At 35.8% G+C, this 16510-nt stretch overlaps 1 protein-coding gene across 4 annotated transcripts in view; it reads left to right on the top strand.

Moving 5' to 3' along the window:
* LOC134797260 (ATP-binding cassette sub-family G member 1-like) overlaps positions 1 to 16510 on the top strand; it is a 37831-nt gene that overhangs the window by 1773 nt on the left and 19548 nt on the right. For 2 of the 4 annotated variants that reach the window (XM_063769501.1, XM_063769485.1), the window contains exon 1: positions 11703 to 11840. The exons of the other annotated variants lie outside the window; for them this stretch is intronic. In XM_063769501.1, the coding sequence (XP_063625571.1) occupies positions 11735 to 11840 (106 nt within the window). In that variant the 5' untranslated portion in view covers positions 11703 to 11734. Of the gene's footprint in view, positions 1 to 11702; positions 11841 to 16510 lie in introns of those variants that run through there. 4 annotated transcript variants of the gene reach the window in all.

Genomic DNA, 16510 nt, shown 5'->3' with positions numbered 1-16510 from the left:
CATAATAGTGCAAGAATTTTAAATTCGTAAACGGTATGGCTACTAAAAGAAGTGCGATCTAATTGGAAACCAATTTCTTTCAAAGTCCCTTAGACCACACCTGTCATTCGTAACGTTTTTCAATTGCTTAAAATGATTTATTTTGTTATTTGCTAGGTACTCAATTATGCGGTTTGGTAAGATTTCTTTTTTTCCAATTCTTATAGGTATGTACAGTCACCACACGGGTATGTTGTGCCATTTAGGGTTCTTGCTTAATTGGAAATCCTATAGCGTAAGTATTGAACAACCAATTTAGCTAGGACCCTAAATGGCCCAACAATCGCGGAGCGTGATGGTACCTAGGGGACTTTAAAAGAATTAAAAAAAAGGAAACTTTCCAAATCGCATTATTGAGTTATTTATTACCTATGAAGAAAAAGAAATATTTTGTTCTGTTTTATTTTTCTGTCATTGACCGAAGCGTAGCGAAGGTCTACGTTTTGACTCGGGCATTTTGCTTTCGTATGTCCGTCCGGATGTTTTCCTCTACAGGTCACAATTCTCAACCGATTCTCGTGAAATTTTGTGACCAGATTCTATGATTAAATAATTTTTTTATGTCAATCCAGTTTTTGGAAATTTTTTAAAATGGCGGAGCGTGATACCTCGCGCCTAAACAAATAGGCGTATCGATATCATAAGAGTTTTTTATTTTTGAGATATGTTTATAGATTAAATGGCCAAAAATTAAGAAAATTTATTTCGCTGGTTTCGGAGGTATTGAGATATTTAATTTTAACTAATTTTAACTTGAGAATGAGTAGCTAAATTTCGTCAGCTTATCTAAGAACTATTTGGCTTAGTTTGTAAACGTTCGCTTTTTTTTTGTTTGCACAGAGAGTCTGGGTTCGATCCCCAGTATTTGTATGCTGGGATATAACTTTTTTAATTTTTTTACACTTAAATTTCGTATAGTTTTTTTTTTTATTTACTATATTTAAAGCTCTTAGCACCATGTAATTTAAAGCTCTGCTCGCGAGGTCTACAGCTCACAGAGCCACTAGTGGTAATTTGTTGTGTTATATTTTTTTGTTGAAATGGAACATATAATTTTTCGTGTATAAATTTAGCTTTTAGTTTCGTTATCTACAAACCCAACACAGTGTATAATTGTGTTAATATATCGTTTTTTTGTTGTCTTGTCGATTCCGCCGGGTTTATCTCTGCTTGTAATAATCTACAGGGAACAAAGGTCGGTTATAATATAATTGATATATTATTTTCGATATACTTAGTGCAATAAAGGGTCAGTAAGTCCTATAGTTCTCTTGTTATCGTAAAATATTAAATTGCTACAATGGGGAAGGCAACTAATGCATTGTTTAAGGCATTGTCAAAATCCCTACAAAAACGACGTACCATCGTCGAGAGTTGCAATCTACGATACGAGAGATTCCCCGATAGCAGCAGAGCGCTGTTAAGGTGGCCACTGACGAGCCTTCCAACAGTCCAAATAGCGTAGCTGCAATCCAAAATCGGTCCGTGAATGTCAAAAACGTACAATGTTTAATATTAGGATGCCGTCCATTTGGATAAATCCATTGTAACGGTATCCATTTGGAAGGCTCGTCAGTGGCCTGCTTTAGAGATCGAACATTTTGGGTTCCGTACCCAAAGGATAAAAACGGGACCCTATTACTAAGACTCCACTGTCCGTCTATCCGTCTGTCCGTCCGTCTGTCTGTCACCAGCCTGTATCTCATGACCCGTGATAGCTAGACAGTTGAAATTCACAGATGATGTATTTTTGCTGCCGCTATAACAACAAATACTAAAAACAGAATAAAATAAATATTTAAGTGGGACTCCCAACGATACAACAAACGTGATTTTTTTGCCGTTTTTGCATAATGGTTCGGAAATCTTTGTGCGCGAGTCCGACTCGCACTGGACCGGTTTTTTTTTTAATGCACGCCCGGCTTAACCTTTTGCACACCAAGAACACCTAGGTGTCGTTACTAGTCGTGCCCACCACGCCAAGGGCCACTATGGGTGTTATAGCGGACGCTGTCAAAGAAACCTTCACACTTACGAGTAGTTTAGTTTAGTTTAGTTTAGTTTACGAAATACGAACACACTTTTTGGTCGTAGTAGTCCACGAGACCAATTCCAATTTAACAATTTGTTTCTGTTTTGATACGACCTTGACAATAGCTCATTGCACTGTAGTCGTGTTATTTCATATCTCACTCGCACCGCACCAATTATCGATGAGCTATCGTCAAGGTTGTATGAAGCCAAGACCAAAAGCGTAACAAATTGTTAAATCATAATCGCTATGGACTATAATCGCTATGACCAAAAAGAGCCAAAAAGTGTGTTCGGAAAACAAGCCAAACCTGTTTAAGGACCGTACCGAAAAGAAAGTAGACAACTACTTAAACTGCAAAACAAAATTCAAGACCAAAAAAAGTAAGAAAATGTTTCCACTTTTTACTAGCGCGTTTGTATTTACGTAAAAATAAGTAAATAAAAGTACTTTTTTAAATCGTAGGAGTAAAATTACTAATAAATAAATGATCTTAGAGTGATTATTTATCAAAAGGAATTTTCTATTTTACAAACAAATTATTGCAGTGGCAACATTGTCTTACTTTTTTTGGTCTTGAATTACGTTTTGCAGTATAGTGTAAAAGCTTTATAATTAGATCGTATTTTTGAAAAAAAAAAAACAAAAGTAAATAGAAATATGTAATCTGAAAAAGGATATTTTTTTAGATAAACAACTTGCAATGCCCCTACTTTGCCTGCAATCTGACTTTTCTTTTGATGTTCTCAATCAGGTTTTGGACGACTTTCTTGGTCACGCTTTCAGAAGCCTTATTCCACTTTTATTAAGTCAGCAGGGGAAGTTACAGCCTTATCATTTTTTTAAAGATTTCTTTTCATAAGGGCCCAGTATCTCTCGATAGGGCGAACTTCCGGACAATTAAGCGGGTTCATGTCTTTCTCTACAATATCTACCTTGTTGGCCTTATACCACTCTCATGCCACTTTCGAATAATGACAGGCGGCCACGTCTGGCCTTAGGCATCCTGTGCTTCTTGATAAAAGGCAACAACCTCTATTGTAGGCATTCGTCGCGGTAAACTTGGGCATTTATAGTTCCTGTAGCGAAATACGCTTTTGATTTCAGCCCGCATTGACAAATTGCTTGCCAAATTAAAATTTTCTTTCCAAATTTTTACATATTGATCGACTTATCTTTTTGAGAAACCTTTTTATTGGCCGAGACTGTTATAAATTGTGGGCCAGGTAGAGTTTTGTAATCGAATTTATAATAAGTGTCGTCATCCATTATGATACACTGCACTTTTTTAGTAAGAACTCGGTCATACAGTTTTCTGGTGTGTTTTCGAACAGCAACTGTCTGTTTGTCATCACGTTTGGGCTGTTTTTGTTTTATGTAGGTCTTCTTTTCTTGATACGCTGGATCGTTCCTATAGAAGTTTTTGGTTTACGAGCAGCATCCCGAATAGACAGAGTTGGTTTTCGATTAAACATTTGAATGTCTCCTCTGCAATTCCGGGTCGGAAAGGCCTCGTGCCAAACTTATTAATTAATTTATGTACACCTGCAGGGCTAACATTGTAATTTTTAAACACAATCCTCAATTTTTAAATGCACATGTAGGGTGATTTGGGTGTTTTCTTAAGCAACTCGAGCATTTTCTCTGGAAACCACCAATTTGATGAAGTGGACCTGATGATGATGATTGTTTTGATGATAATCATGACGATTTCTTAAAATGTACGACGTTCAGCGATTATTCCGAGACCCGTGGTCTGATTTGAGCAATTCTTTTTTTGTTTGAAAGGAACTGCCTCCAAGAGCGTCCCACATTAATCTGGTGCTGTTCTGATGATGGGATCCGTGAAGAATTGAGGGAACTCCTCAATTTTTAAAAGCACATGTATGGTGATTTGGGTATTGCCTTAAGCAAATCAAGCATTTCCTCTTAAAAACCACTAATTTGATGGAGTGGACCTGATGATGATGATTGTTGATGATTTTATAAGTGTAGATTACTCCGGAACCCGTGGTCCGATTTAAGTAATTATTTTTTTGTTTGAACGAAGTTACCTCCAAGGTGTTCCCATAATATTGTTGGTTATAATCTGGTGACGGAATTCATAAGGAAATGAGGGAACTCCTCAATTTTTAAAGGTACGAGTATGGCGACATCGTTGTTTTTTATAGTAACTCAAACATTTCCTCCCGTTAATAACCCATTTGATGAAGTACAACTGTAGCCTTACCACGAGTTTGACACTACATATTCGCTAACGTCTTCGTAACTTACTTTCTATACATCTCGCTCGCACTAATAGGATGCCAGTACAAAATTTGTTGAATGTCTGGAAAACCTAAATTTCAATGACGTATACATGACTAATGACCCCAACGAAGCTTATAATCACTTTATGAATCATTTTCAATTATTTTACAATCTTTGCTTTCCGTATGTCAAAATAAAGATATCAACAGCCAAAAAACCTAGGTGGATAACGAATGGAATAAGGAAATGCTGTAGGAAAAAAAGGGAGTTACTTTGGAAATATAGATTATCGCCTAACACATGTAATAAAACTTATTCCAATAGACTTAAAAAAATTATACTACTTACCCAAAAATCACAGAATGACTACTACATTAAAAACGCTGTAAATAAATCCAAAGCTACATGGAATGTTATACAAAAATCAAAAGCTCCTTGCTTAAGAGAGAACATTACACACATTCAGTGTGACGGTAGACGAATAAATGACACAAAAGACATAGCACAAAAATTTAATTCGCATTTTGTAGACCACGTGACGTCAAATAATAATTTACCTAGTAATAATACCTTGACATATACATATCCTAATTCCATTTTTATGAGACCTGCTGACCCCCATTACATTTACACAATTATTAATTCTTTAAAAAACACGAATAGCACTGGCCATGATGGAGTATCTTGTAAAGTCGTAAAAAAAGTTGCTCATATAATATCACCACTTATTAGCTATATTACAAATCTATGCATTGAATGCGGCAAATTTCCGGAAATGCGCAAGATTGCAGTAGTACGACCGCTTTTTAAAAAGGGTGATAAAGAATGCATGGACAATTATAGACCAATAGCACTGCTGTCATTTTTTTCCAAAATCATAGAAAAGGTTATCTATAGTAGTCTTTACCAATATTTTGAAACTTATAAATTATTTGCAGTAGAACAATATGGATTTCGGAAAAACAAGTCTATAAATATGGCAATTTACAGCTTACTGCATGGAATTATGACTGACATGGATAAAAAGAAACCGGTTTGCGCTCTGTACATGGACATGTCCAAAGCGTTCGATTTTGTTGATCCCAATATCTTGTTAAATAAGTTATATAATTATGGCGTACGCGGCAATGTCAATGAACTTCTAAAATCGTATCTAACTGGACGTAGGCAGATAGTTACAATTAATAAGATATGTATAAAATCAAAAACAGAGCAGCTTGTGTCATCTGATTTCAAAGAAATAAAATATGGCGTACCTCAAGGCAGCGTACTTGGCCCATTGCTTTTTATCATCTATATCAATGACTTGCCACTAGCTATAGATCACCCCATGGTCCTTTTTGCAGATGACTGTACAATTGTTTTCTCAGATTTAGACCCACATGCATTACAAATTGACATAAACAAGACGCTTGAAACAGTAATAGAATGGTTAAACAGAAACAATTTACGCATTAATTTGACTATTAACAAAAATTATGAATTTTAAACAAAGAGTAGACAAATTGCCTAATCTTACTGTGTCATATAAAGATAATATTATTGATGAAACTGACATTACAAAATTTTTAGGATTAAGTTTAGACAATAAGTTGACGTGGAAAAATCAAATTGAAATTGTATGTAATAAGCTCAGCAGATTTTCTTATGCATTGTATAATCTAAGTAAAAGAGTTAACGAGTCTGCTTTACTGACTGCCTACCATGCATATGTCACGTCTATACTAAGATATGGCGTCATGTTCTGGGGAAATTCCACTGATCGAGAGGCTGCTTTTAAGGCGCAAAAAAAATGTATAAGATCTGTTTGTAGATTACCGTTACTTGAAACCTGTAAACCACACTTCATTAGGTTCAATATACTAACCCTGCCATGTCTATACATTTTTGAAACTGCGGTTTATGTCAAGAACAACATGCATCAATTTTCAATATTTAAAAGTGCTCGCAGATGCGACAAAATTTACATCCAATCCGTGAACTCTGCTTTGCTTGCTAAAAGTATTTTTTGGATGGCACCTAAAATATACAATAAGCTGCCAAGACATATCCCTTCGGGTGGCAGCACCTCCGGTTGAACGGTAGGACAAATGGCGCGGCCATTTTTTTAAATATGCCTCTGCGTGGCAGAGGCCGCGAGAAGGTTCGGTCATAACAAGCCCGTAATTGGCAGAGACCGTCTCGAGGCATCTGTGCGACGCTGCATTTCGCGCCTAAAATAAAACCGTTAAAACTATGCCTTGCTTGCTCACTCTTGCAAGATGCATTCGTCAATAAACAAGGATGGTATTCCCTAACGGTCTAATTCCCGCGTAAAACAAAGTTTGTTAGAAATGACGTGATGTTCCTGCCCCACCTCACCCATTACGCGCCGACCGTCGTCGAGCCGCGAACATTCAAACGGAATACGCACTGATAAAAAGTGAAATAAACTGTGTGAATCGTGTTAAATGTATTGTTTTGTCATAAAGACTGCTTTTTCTACAATAAATTGTTTTATTTCGTAATTATACGTATTTTTACATGAAAGTAGAAAAAAATTGGTAATATGAGATTAGAACAAGTCTAGCATAATTCACATAAATAGAATAGAATTCATTGGTATACAATCAAATAACCCATTTTATGCCGAATTCAGTGATATATAGTTTATATATATCATTCATAAATTTTTTTTGGAAAACGGTCATATTTCTAACACGCGCCAAATTCGCGATGATCACCCGTTGAGGCGCCGCCACTTGACGTATATTTTTCCAAAATGGCTGCGCCACTCAACCGGCTTGTTATGTCTGTCCGTCTCGCGGCCACCGCCACTTACCGTAGAGACCTCGAGGAGGACAATGCCACTCGAAGGGATATTATTACAATAGATAAATTAATTGAATTTAAGAAATGCCTGTATGGATTTTTGGTACAAAAAGCATACTATTCGATAATGGAATATTTACTGGACACATTTTAATTTAGTTTTAAGTACACTCTTATTTTGCTTGACATTTTACATATTATTTTCGCTTGACATTATATTATAATTAGTGCATGCTCCATCTCTTCTGATTTTATATTTGTATGCCAAATGGCAAAACATAGTGAAACATAAATTATTGTATAAGATCTTTATTTAACCTATGTTTTACAAATAAATAAATTTTGATTTTGAAAAAAAAAAAAAAAGTACGAGCGAGTCGCATAGAAAGTAAGTTACGCACACGCTAGCGAATATGTCAGTGTTAGACTTATGGTAAGGCTACTGAGGAGTCGGGAAATGGCGGTTGAAGGGTTGGTGGTTCAGGCTTCAGGGTCGAGGGGTTCCGTGATCAGGGGTTGATGTGCTGTGAGGTTGAGTGATCTGGGGGTCAGTGGCGGGGCGGAGGATGGAATTTGTGTTTGTGCACTGTAGTGACAGGAATTATTACGAATTTAGTGATACGCATCATTATTCTTTTCATTCATGCGTCACGCGCACTCATAAGCTGTTAACAATGCCTTGCCTGTTAGAAATGGAAAAATAAAAACTTTTACAAAAAAAAAGAAAACCGGCTTCAAAAAGGATAAAATAAAATATAATCCGTTTTTAAGTATATGCGTTACTAACTGATATGTTTGAAGTCGGTGCCAAGACAAATAGTAACAATACCGGTCAAAAATAATCAGCTATATGTCTATAAATCACATTACAACTGTACTAATAGGTATTATAATAGTGGAAGTAATTCTGTCTGTCTCTTTGTCACCTTTTCAGCTAAACAACTGCCATGTAAACTGGTGAAATTTGCCATGCAGGTAAAAAGTTAAAGCCCTGTAGATGGTTCTTGAATTGTTTTATATTTTGAAATCAAGTTATCTGGATAAGAGGCGGGAAATAACTCAGTCCCAATCCCACACCTGAGTACTATGGACAGTTCGAAAATTAGTAAAAATTGCTCTTTAAAAAACATATCGGCAATCGCATTGGTTTTATACTAGTACCGACAAACATGGTACGGACTGCGCCAAGGTGGATTGACAGTGGGTTCTTAGGTATCTACAGAAAGTATGATCATTGCTGTCGTGTAAGGCAATCCAACGTACATACATATAGCCACATTGTTATCGGATCGCCCTAAAATCATGGTATATGCTTCAAATTTGGCTTGGCACCCAATTCAAACATATCAGTTAGTAACGCATATACTTAAAAACGGATTATATTTTATTTTATCCTTTTTGAAGTCGGTTTTCTTTTTTTGTAAAAGTTTTTTTATTAATCGTTTCCTAAAGTAATGCAATCTGCAGCAACGATGCGCTGCAATTCTGTCGCAGTTGAAATGTTACCTTTACTTTGTAGCTACACCATCAGAGGTAAATCAATACGTTGCACACAGCATCCGACGTCGATACCTACAAAAATTAATTGCTAAAAATGATCAGCAAACAACTCTAAGAATGGCAAAAACTTTGTTTATCAGAAAATCTATATCTGCTAAGTTATTTTAAGTTTGTTTACCTGCCTTCTTTCATTAGGTATGTACAGTCACCACACGGGATTGTTATGCCATTTAGGGTTCTTGCTAAATTGGAAATTCTATAGCGTAAGTATTTAACAACCAATTTAGCTAGGACCCTAAATCGCGCAACAATCGCGGAGCGTGATAGTACAATATGACTTGACCTAACTTACCTACCTACTCGTAACATTCAATACTGTTTTTAAGTTTCGTTACAGTTAATAGTTAAAAGGCAAATTTTCGCTATTTACCAGCTATTATTAATAATGCATTAAGACATATTAATCTAAATATATAAACGTGAAAGACCTGACTGACTGACTGACTTAAATCAACGCACAGCTCAAACCGCTGGGACTAGAAAGTCCAAATTTGGCAACTAGATTCCTTATAAGGTCTAGGGGTGCACTAAGAAAGGATTTTTCAATATTCATCCCCTAAAGGAGTGAAATGGGGGTCCAAAGTTTGTATGGGGAAACAAGATAAGTTAGACTATTTTATTCCAAATTTCACAGGAGTATTCCTAAAAATAAATGAGTAAACACGTGTTTCAGGTTTTTTGAAAATTGAACCCCTAAGAGGGGGAAAAGTCCCCAATAGGGTTGATATCTCAAAATATCAATATGGGTATCGTTTTCATAGTATTTTGAGCCGCTAATAACAAAAATGGCATCAAAATTAAAATTAACGTAGCCGAAGTGAACAATCATCCCCTGTTGGGGGTGCAATGGGGTTGAAATTTCAAAATATCAATATGGGTATCATTTCCATGGTTTTGTGGGATTAGTTAGACTATTTTATTCCAAATTTCACAGGAGTATTCCTAAAGATAAATGAGTAAACACGTGTTTCAGGTTTTTTGAAAATTGAACCCCTAAGAGGGGAAAAAGTCCCCAATAGGGTTGATATCTCAAAATATCAATATAGGTATCGTTTTCATTGTATTTTGAGACGCTAATAACAAAAATGGCATCAAAATTAAAATTAACGTAGCCGAAGTGAACAATCATCCCATGGTGGGGGTGCAATGGGGTTGAAATTTCAAAATATAAATATGGGTATGATTTCCATGGTTTTGTGGGACGCTAATTACAAAAATTACAAAAATGGGATCAAAATTAAAATATAACGTAACCGACGTGAACTATGGCCCCTGGTGGGGAATGCTAATTACGAAGATAGCGTAGACGGTTGTAACATACACGCTGATTTACAGCCACACGTGATCCAGACTTTTGAGAATGCAATCCCTTAAAGTAAATTTTTTGAGCTACAAAATTATAAGATTACAAATACCTTCTCTTAAATATATAATCTAAATATATAAACGTGAAAGACCTGACTGACTGACTGACTTAAATCAACGCACAGCTCAAACCGCTGGGACTAGAAAGTCCAAATTTAGCAACTAGATTCCTTATAAGGTCTAGGTGTCCACTAAGAAAGGATTTTTCAATATTCATCCCCTAAAGGAGTGAAATGGGGGTCCAAAGTTTGTATGGGGAAACAAGATAAGTTAGACTATTTTATTCCAAATTTCACAGAAGTATTCCTAAAGATAAATGAGTAAACACGTGTTTCAGGTTTTTTGAAAATTGAACCCCTAAGAGGGGGAAAAGTCCCCAATAGGGTTGATATCTCAAAATATTAATATGGGTATCGTTTTCATAGTATTTTGAGCCGCTAATAACAAAAATGGCATCAAAATTAAAATTAACGTAGCCGAAGTGAACAATCATCCCCCTGGTGGGGGTGTAATGGGGTTGAAATTTCAAAATATCAATATGGGTATCATTTCCATGGTTTTGTGGGACGCTAATTACAAAAATTACAAAAATGGGATCAAAATTAAAATATAAGGTAGCCGACGTGGACTATGGCCCCTGGTGGGTGGTGGGGAATGCTAATTACGAAGATAGCATAGACGGTTGTAACATACACGCTGATTTACAGCCACACGTGATCCAGACTTTTGAGAATTCAATCCCTTAAAGTAAATTTTTTGAGCTACAAAATTATAAGATTACAAATACCTTCTAATAATTGAACAGTACACAAACATCGTTTTTAAAATAATTATGATCTTAAACGGTTTGTTTACATTCAAAATACCTAAAACCATTAAAGTACATAGATTATTAAAAAAACTCTCATGCGCGTGCGAAGCCGCGGGCAAAAGCTAGTAATAATATATGTATGACTTGTTAAATATGGAACGTATACATAGAATATCAATATAAAAATAGAAAGAACTAGGAATACCTAAATATGTTGATATGAGAGAAAGTTTAGTTCATTATTTTCACTATGTTTTCACTTGACTCATGCATGATGAATCGTTTTGTAGGCACGTCGATGGTATTGAGTAGGAAAAGACAAGTCCTTTAACAATATTTAAGAAAAACACTACTGTAAGGGCATGCATTATTTGATGTAAAGAGTATAAGTATATATTGTTTTGTTTTGAAAGCGAGAAAGGCATGGCTAACAAGACCATTAAAGTGATGTTTACATATATTACTTAATACCTAACGACATTAAATCACGCTCCATAATTTAAGCTAAAACAGTTTTATTACAATTATTACAATACGGATGCTGATAACACGCATAATTTATAACATATACTCAAACTACATATGTAGTAAACGGCGCGAATTATGCCCTCAGGTCAGTTATTGTTATTCCCGACGATGCTTATTGACACATCTACGCGGCGCTAGTATACATGTGGTCTAGAGATCCATAACAATCATACATAATTAGAGATCACTCAATGTGTGTGTCTTAGTAAAGCGGTAAACACAGACAAGCTTGATAGTGTGCTGGGTGGATCTCTCTACATTCAGCATCAGTCCCACACGAATGCTCGCAGCGCGCACGCCGAGTGCCGCTTCACCGGCCTCACTAAACTAGCTCAGTTATGGAAGTTGTTCAAATAAATGATCTGTGTGAAAAGAAAAATGTGACCGCAACGGTCTTTTTGGATGTCACAGTGTTTGGAACGACCAACTTCTGTAATTTCTCAAGTTAGTATGTATATGTTTAAATTCGTGTGTTTTTTGCCCCGAGCTAAAATCTAAAACTCTTAATTAAATATATTTGAAGTGGTGTAAGTTGGAGCACTCCAACAGTTTTTATATTTACATAGATAGATATATGAAAACTATATTTTATTTCATTTTATTGGTTTACCAGTAACTGTTACACTGACGCATACATAAATTTATTAATGCTTAATAACTAAGAGCTTAGTGTACAATAAAATTGAGGTAAACACTGCATGCAAATTAAATTAAATTATTATTTATTAAAACGGAACTTATCAATCAGATATCATTCTGATATGAGTGTACGTTCGAATTGGCCTGTATGTCTTTTTAAGCTATTATATCCGATTGATGTAATTTAGCTTTCGTGCGTCTCGCTCTCGCCAATAATGTACGGACAAATACGAACGAATTAACTTGGTTTTCAAGACACAGAGTAACTTTACTTCCTTCCCAATAATTTTCTTAAAATAAGTATGTATGTCACCCGTACTATGGAATCACTTCATTCGTCACCCGTAGGCAAAGGGTTAAGGCCGTAAGTTCGTGTTCTTCTCTCACTCTCACTGAGCGTAGGTAAGCGTGAGCGAGATGGAAGTGCGTGCCCGGGAGCACGGATATCATGTTTTCTTTAATATTTTTTTTTTTTGTACATTTAAATAAATAAAAAAGTTATCGATACGTTTCCTCAAACATGATAGCACAATAGCACATTCATATTTATAGTTTGTTACATATTTTTAAAGTGCATTTTAGTTTAGACCTATACTGTTCGTGATTTTTTCAATCAAGTGAAAGTCAAAATCTCAGGATTCTAATCGATACAGTCCTTCAAGAAAGGCTTAAAGATTGCTAATTAAATTTATAACAGCCGTAATGTAATCCAAAAAAGCGCTACGACTTTTTTTAAACTTCTTTTTCTGAACCTACCATACCTTGGAAAAATCGGACAAAATTGACCATCTCCCAAACTAATTCTGGGCACAACATTTTGCCGGATTTTATTTATTACCTATATTTTCAGTTCCTAAGTACGTATAGAATATAAATGTATATGGGTATGCATGTGTAAACTATGTAAGCTACATTTATATGCATTATTTGTTACCTACACACGCAGTCACCCGTGTAGATAAACAACACCTCAATTACCTGTTTATGCAGGGTTAAGTTTGCGGTGAGCAAAAACAAATAGGTAAGAACACGACAAGGTTACAGGACCCAAAAACCAATGAACTTAATACGCGAGACATATAAAAGTGAATACATTTTATTTATTCAAAATGAAATAATTTTTAAAATCATAAATGCAATTGATGAAAATAATGGCACAACAATTTAGATATTATCAGGATAATATGTACCTACAACTTACTAAATATGGGTTTCTCATTTATATAAGTTTCTTCATACATATATTAATTAATTAGACACTTGTTTATAAACTCCTGCCAGACGATTGGTGATGTCCTTCCTTAACAAGCTTGCACATTACTATTGTATTAATCAATGAATAATTCAGTGCACATGCACTTCACACAAACAGAATTACTATCAGCTAAAAGTAAACACGCATAAGTATTTAAAGGTTTTATAGCATCAAATAACCCACACTACGGTTTCGAGCCTGACTACCCCAAGCCCAAGGGTGGGGCTTGCCCCGTTGCTGACGACCTGTCTGGCCTGGTCCTGGGTTAAACTCCCGGTAAGGGCATTTATTTGTGTGATGAGCACGAATATTTGTTCCTGAGTCATCGGTGTTTTGAATTTATGTATTCATTTATTGTGTATGTCGTTGTCATACTATAAAGGTCTTGTCTTGGTCTTGAATCAAACTCACTTCCAGTAGATATTTTCATATATTATTAGTGAAATTAAGAAAATCAACAGGACAATGTTTTACAGCAAAAACGTCAATCCTCCCTCCGAATTATCTGTCAGGCTCTCATTAAAAAAATAATATATAGTATTGCCATATCAAAATGACGTTACCCAGTTTGACATAGAGTTGTCATATCAAAATCTAATAACACCCTTGAACATACATACAGAGATATAGTACAGAATTAGTATTAGCTGTTATACATATTGTTATCATTATGAACCTTACAGCTCGGCCGTCCTTTTTTTAAAGTGGGGTCCTCCCCATATAATTAAAGAGAAAAACAAGTTCCATTAAAATTGCAACATTAACACATTAAATATTCAAACAAAACAAAACAAGGGAACTTCACATTTTGTAAATCTAATTACACAGTCTGTTGTGATCTACGACCATCTGTGCGGTGTTAATTGCTTAACACCATTCGTTTCTGCACTGATCACTTACAATCTAAATAACAACAATAATAACACTACTAATCTCATTAAACTATGTTGTGATCTACGATCATCTGTGCGGTGTTAATTGCTTAACGCCATTCGGTTCTGCACTGATCGCTCACAAACTAAATAATAACAATAATAACACTACCAGTCTCATTATAATCTGTTGTGATCTACGACCATCTGTGCGATGTTAATTGCTTAACACCATTCGGTTCTGCACTGATCGCTCACAAACTAAATAACAACAATAAGAACACTACCAGTCTCATCATAATATGTTGTGATCTACGACCATCTGTGCGATGTTAATTGCTTAACACCATTCAGTTCTGCACTGATCGCTCACAAACTAAATAACAACTATACTAGTCTCATCAACTCATCACAGTAAATAGCCATATGTGCAGTATTAATTACATAATACCATTCATTTCTGCACTGAATATAGTCTAATCACTAAACATCCTCAAGAAACAATATAACAGCAATATCTTTCATTCTTTTTCATATTAGGTTACTTATTATTGTTTTTCTTTTTGTTAATCCTTCTATGTTCAGTATAATAACGTTAACTTTAATCAGTCTCACTTGAGTTACAATTATCTTTATCATTCATATCACTACTATCACTGGTATAATCTTTAAAACTAAGCCAGGGGTGAATCTTGTCTAGTGCTACAACATTTTCATATTTTCTGTTTCCCTTTTTAGTTAGAGGTGTATCTTCAATTAGAAACCTATCGTTCGGTAGAATTTTTACAATCCGGTACGGCCCATGGAACTTAGGGATCAACTTTTTTGATTTACCAATGTGATCCTTATCTGTAATAGTCCTTTCTACTCTAACCAAATCGCCGATATTATAAGACTTGCCTACCCGCCTATGTTTATTAAATTTCCTTTGAGAATATTCCTGTTGTTTATCTATTTTATCTTTAGCTTCCGTTCTTAATTGTACTAAGTTATCACCTGTTACTCGCTCAGAAATTTCATCTATTGCATCATTTAACTTATTTTCTGATGTAGTTATAAAGTTACAGCCAAATAATAATTCCGATGGACTCTTACCTGTCGTTTTATTTACGGTAGTATTAATTCCTAATTGGATTTCTCCTACGTATTCATCCCAAGTGTTATCATTTTTTCCATGACATGAAGTACTTAAAGCGTCCAGTATTGTTCGGTTAAACCGTTCAACTTGGCCGTTCGCCCTTGGTGAGGCAACTGCATTTAGCACGTGCTTAATACCTGTTTCGTTTGTATATTCCTTAAATTTAGCACTAGTAAAACAGGACCCTCGGTCTGTTATCAAACGAGACGGAGGCCTGAAGTAACTAAAGTGTTCTTTAAAAACTTTTATAGCAGTACTCGTTTTTGTGTCTCTTACAGCCCGAATAGCAACATACTTTGTGAACGCATCAACTATAACAAGTATATACATATTGCCTCTTCTAGAGCGCACGAACGGACCTAGATGGTCGGCATGAACTGTGTGAAACGGCTTTTCGATCTTTGGAATCGGATGCAACATCCCTTCCTTGCATCCTCCTGGAGCCTTATGGTGAGCACACTCAAGACACGCGGCTACGTATTTTTTTGTAAATCGCCGCATTTTCGCGAACCAATAAGTGTTACGCAATCGGCTTAAAGTTTTTTCGAAACCGAAATGCCCAACATTATCATGATTCATGCGCAAAACCTGCCACCTAACACCACGAGGCACAACCCACCTTAGACTCCCATCCTTTAAAATTCGATATACATAATTTCCCTTCAACCGGTAATTCTTTTGAACATCTATTATCAATTTAGTATCTTCGTCTTGCAAAATGTGTTTAATACGCTTCAATTCATCATCGTCATCTTGTACTGTTGCTATCCAATCTTTAACATCAATATTCAGAACATCGATAACATGAGGCCGTGAATCATTCGTGGGGTCAGCAACAGGACCACGGCTGAGAGCGTCTACGTGTGCCATACGACACCCTGGCCTGTACTCTATCTCACAGTCGTACTCCTGAAACTGCACCCACCAACGAGATATACGAGGTATAAGGTCTCTTTTGGTAAGTGTAGTCCGCAACGCGTTACAGTCAGTTACGATTTTAAATTTTACGCCAAGTAAGTACACTCTAAAACGGTTTAAAGAAGCGACTACAGCAAGTGTTTCTAATTCAAATGAGTGCAATTTTTGTTCGTCTGCTGTGGTTTTTCGACTGTAATACGCTACGGCTCGCAGCAACCCATCCAAACCACGTTGCATCAAAATGCCAGCAATGCCAAATTTAGAAGCATCACAATGCAATTCTGTTTCTAAT

This window comes from Cydia splendana, chromosome 1 (assembly GCF_910591565.1).
Source record: "Cydia splendana chromosome 1, ilCydSple1.2, whole genome shotgun sequence".
In the NCBI taxonomy this organism is placed as follows: Eukaryota; Metazoa; Arthropoda; class Insecta; order Lepidoptera; family Tortricidae; genus Cydia; species Cydia splendana.
This window is presented reverse-complemented; position numbering and strand designations above follow the sequence as displayed.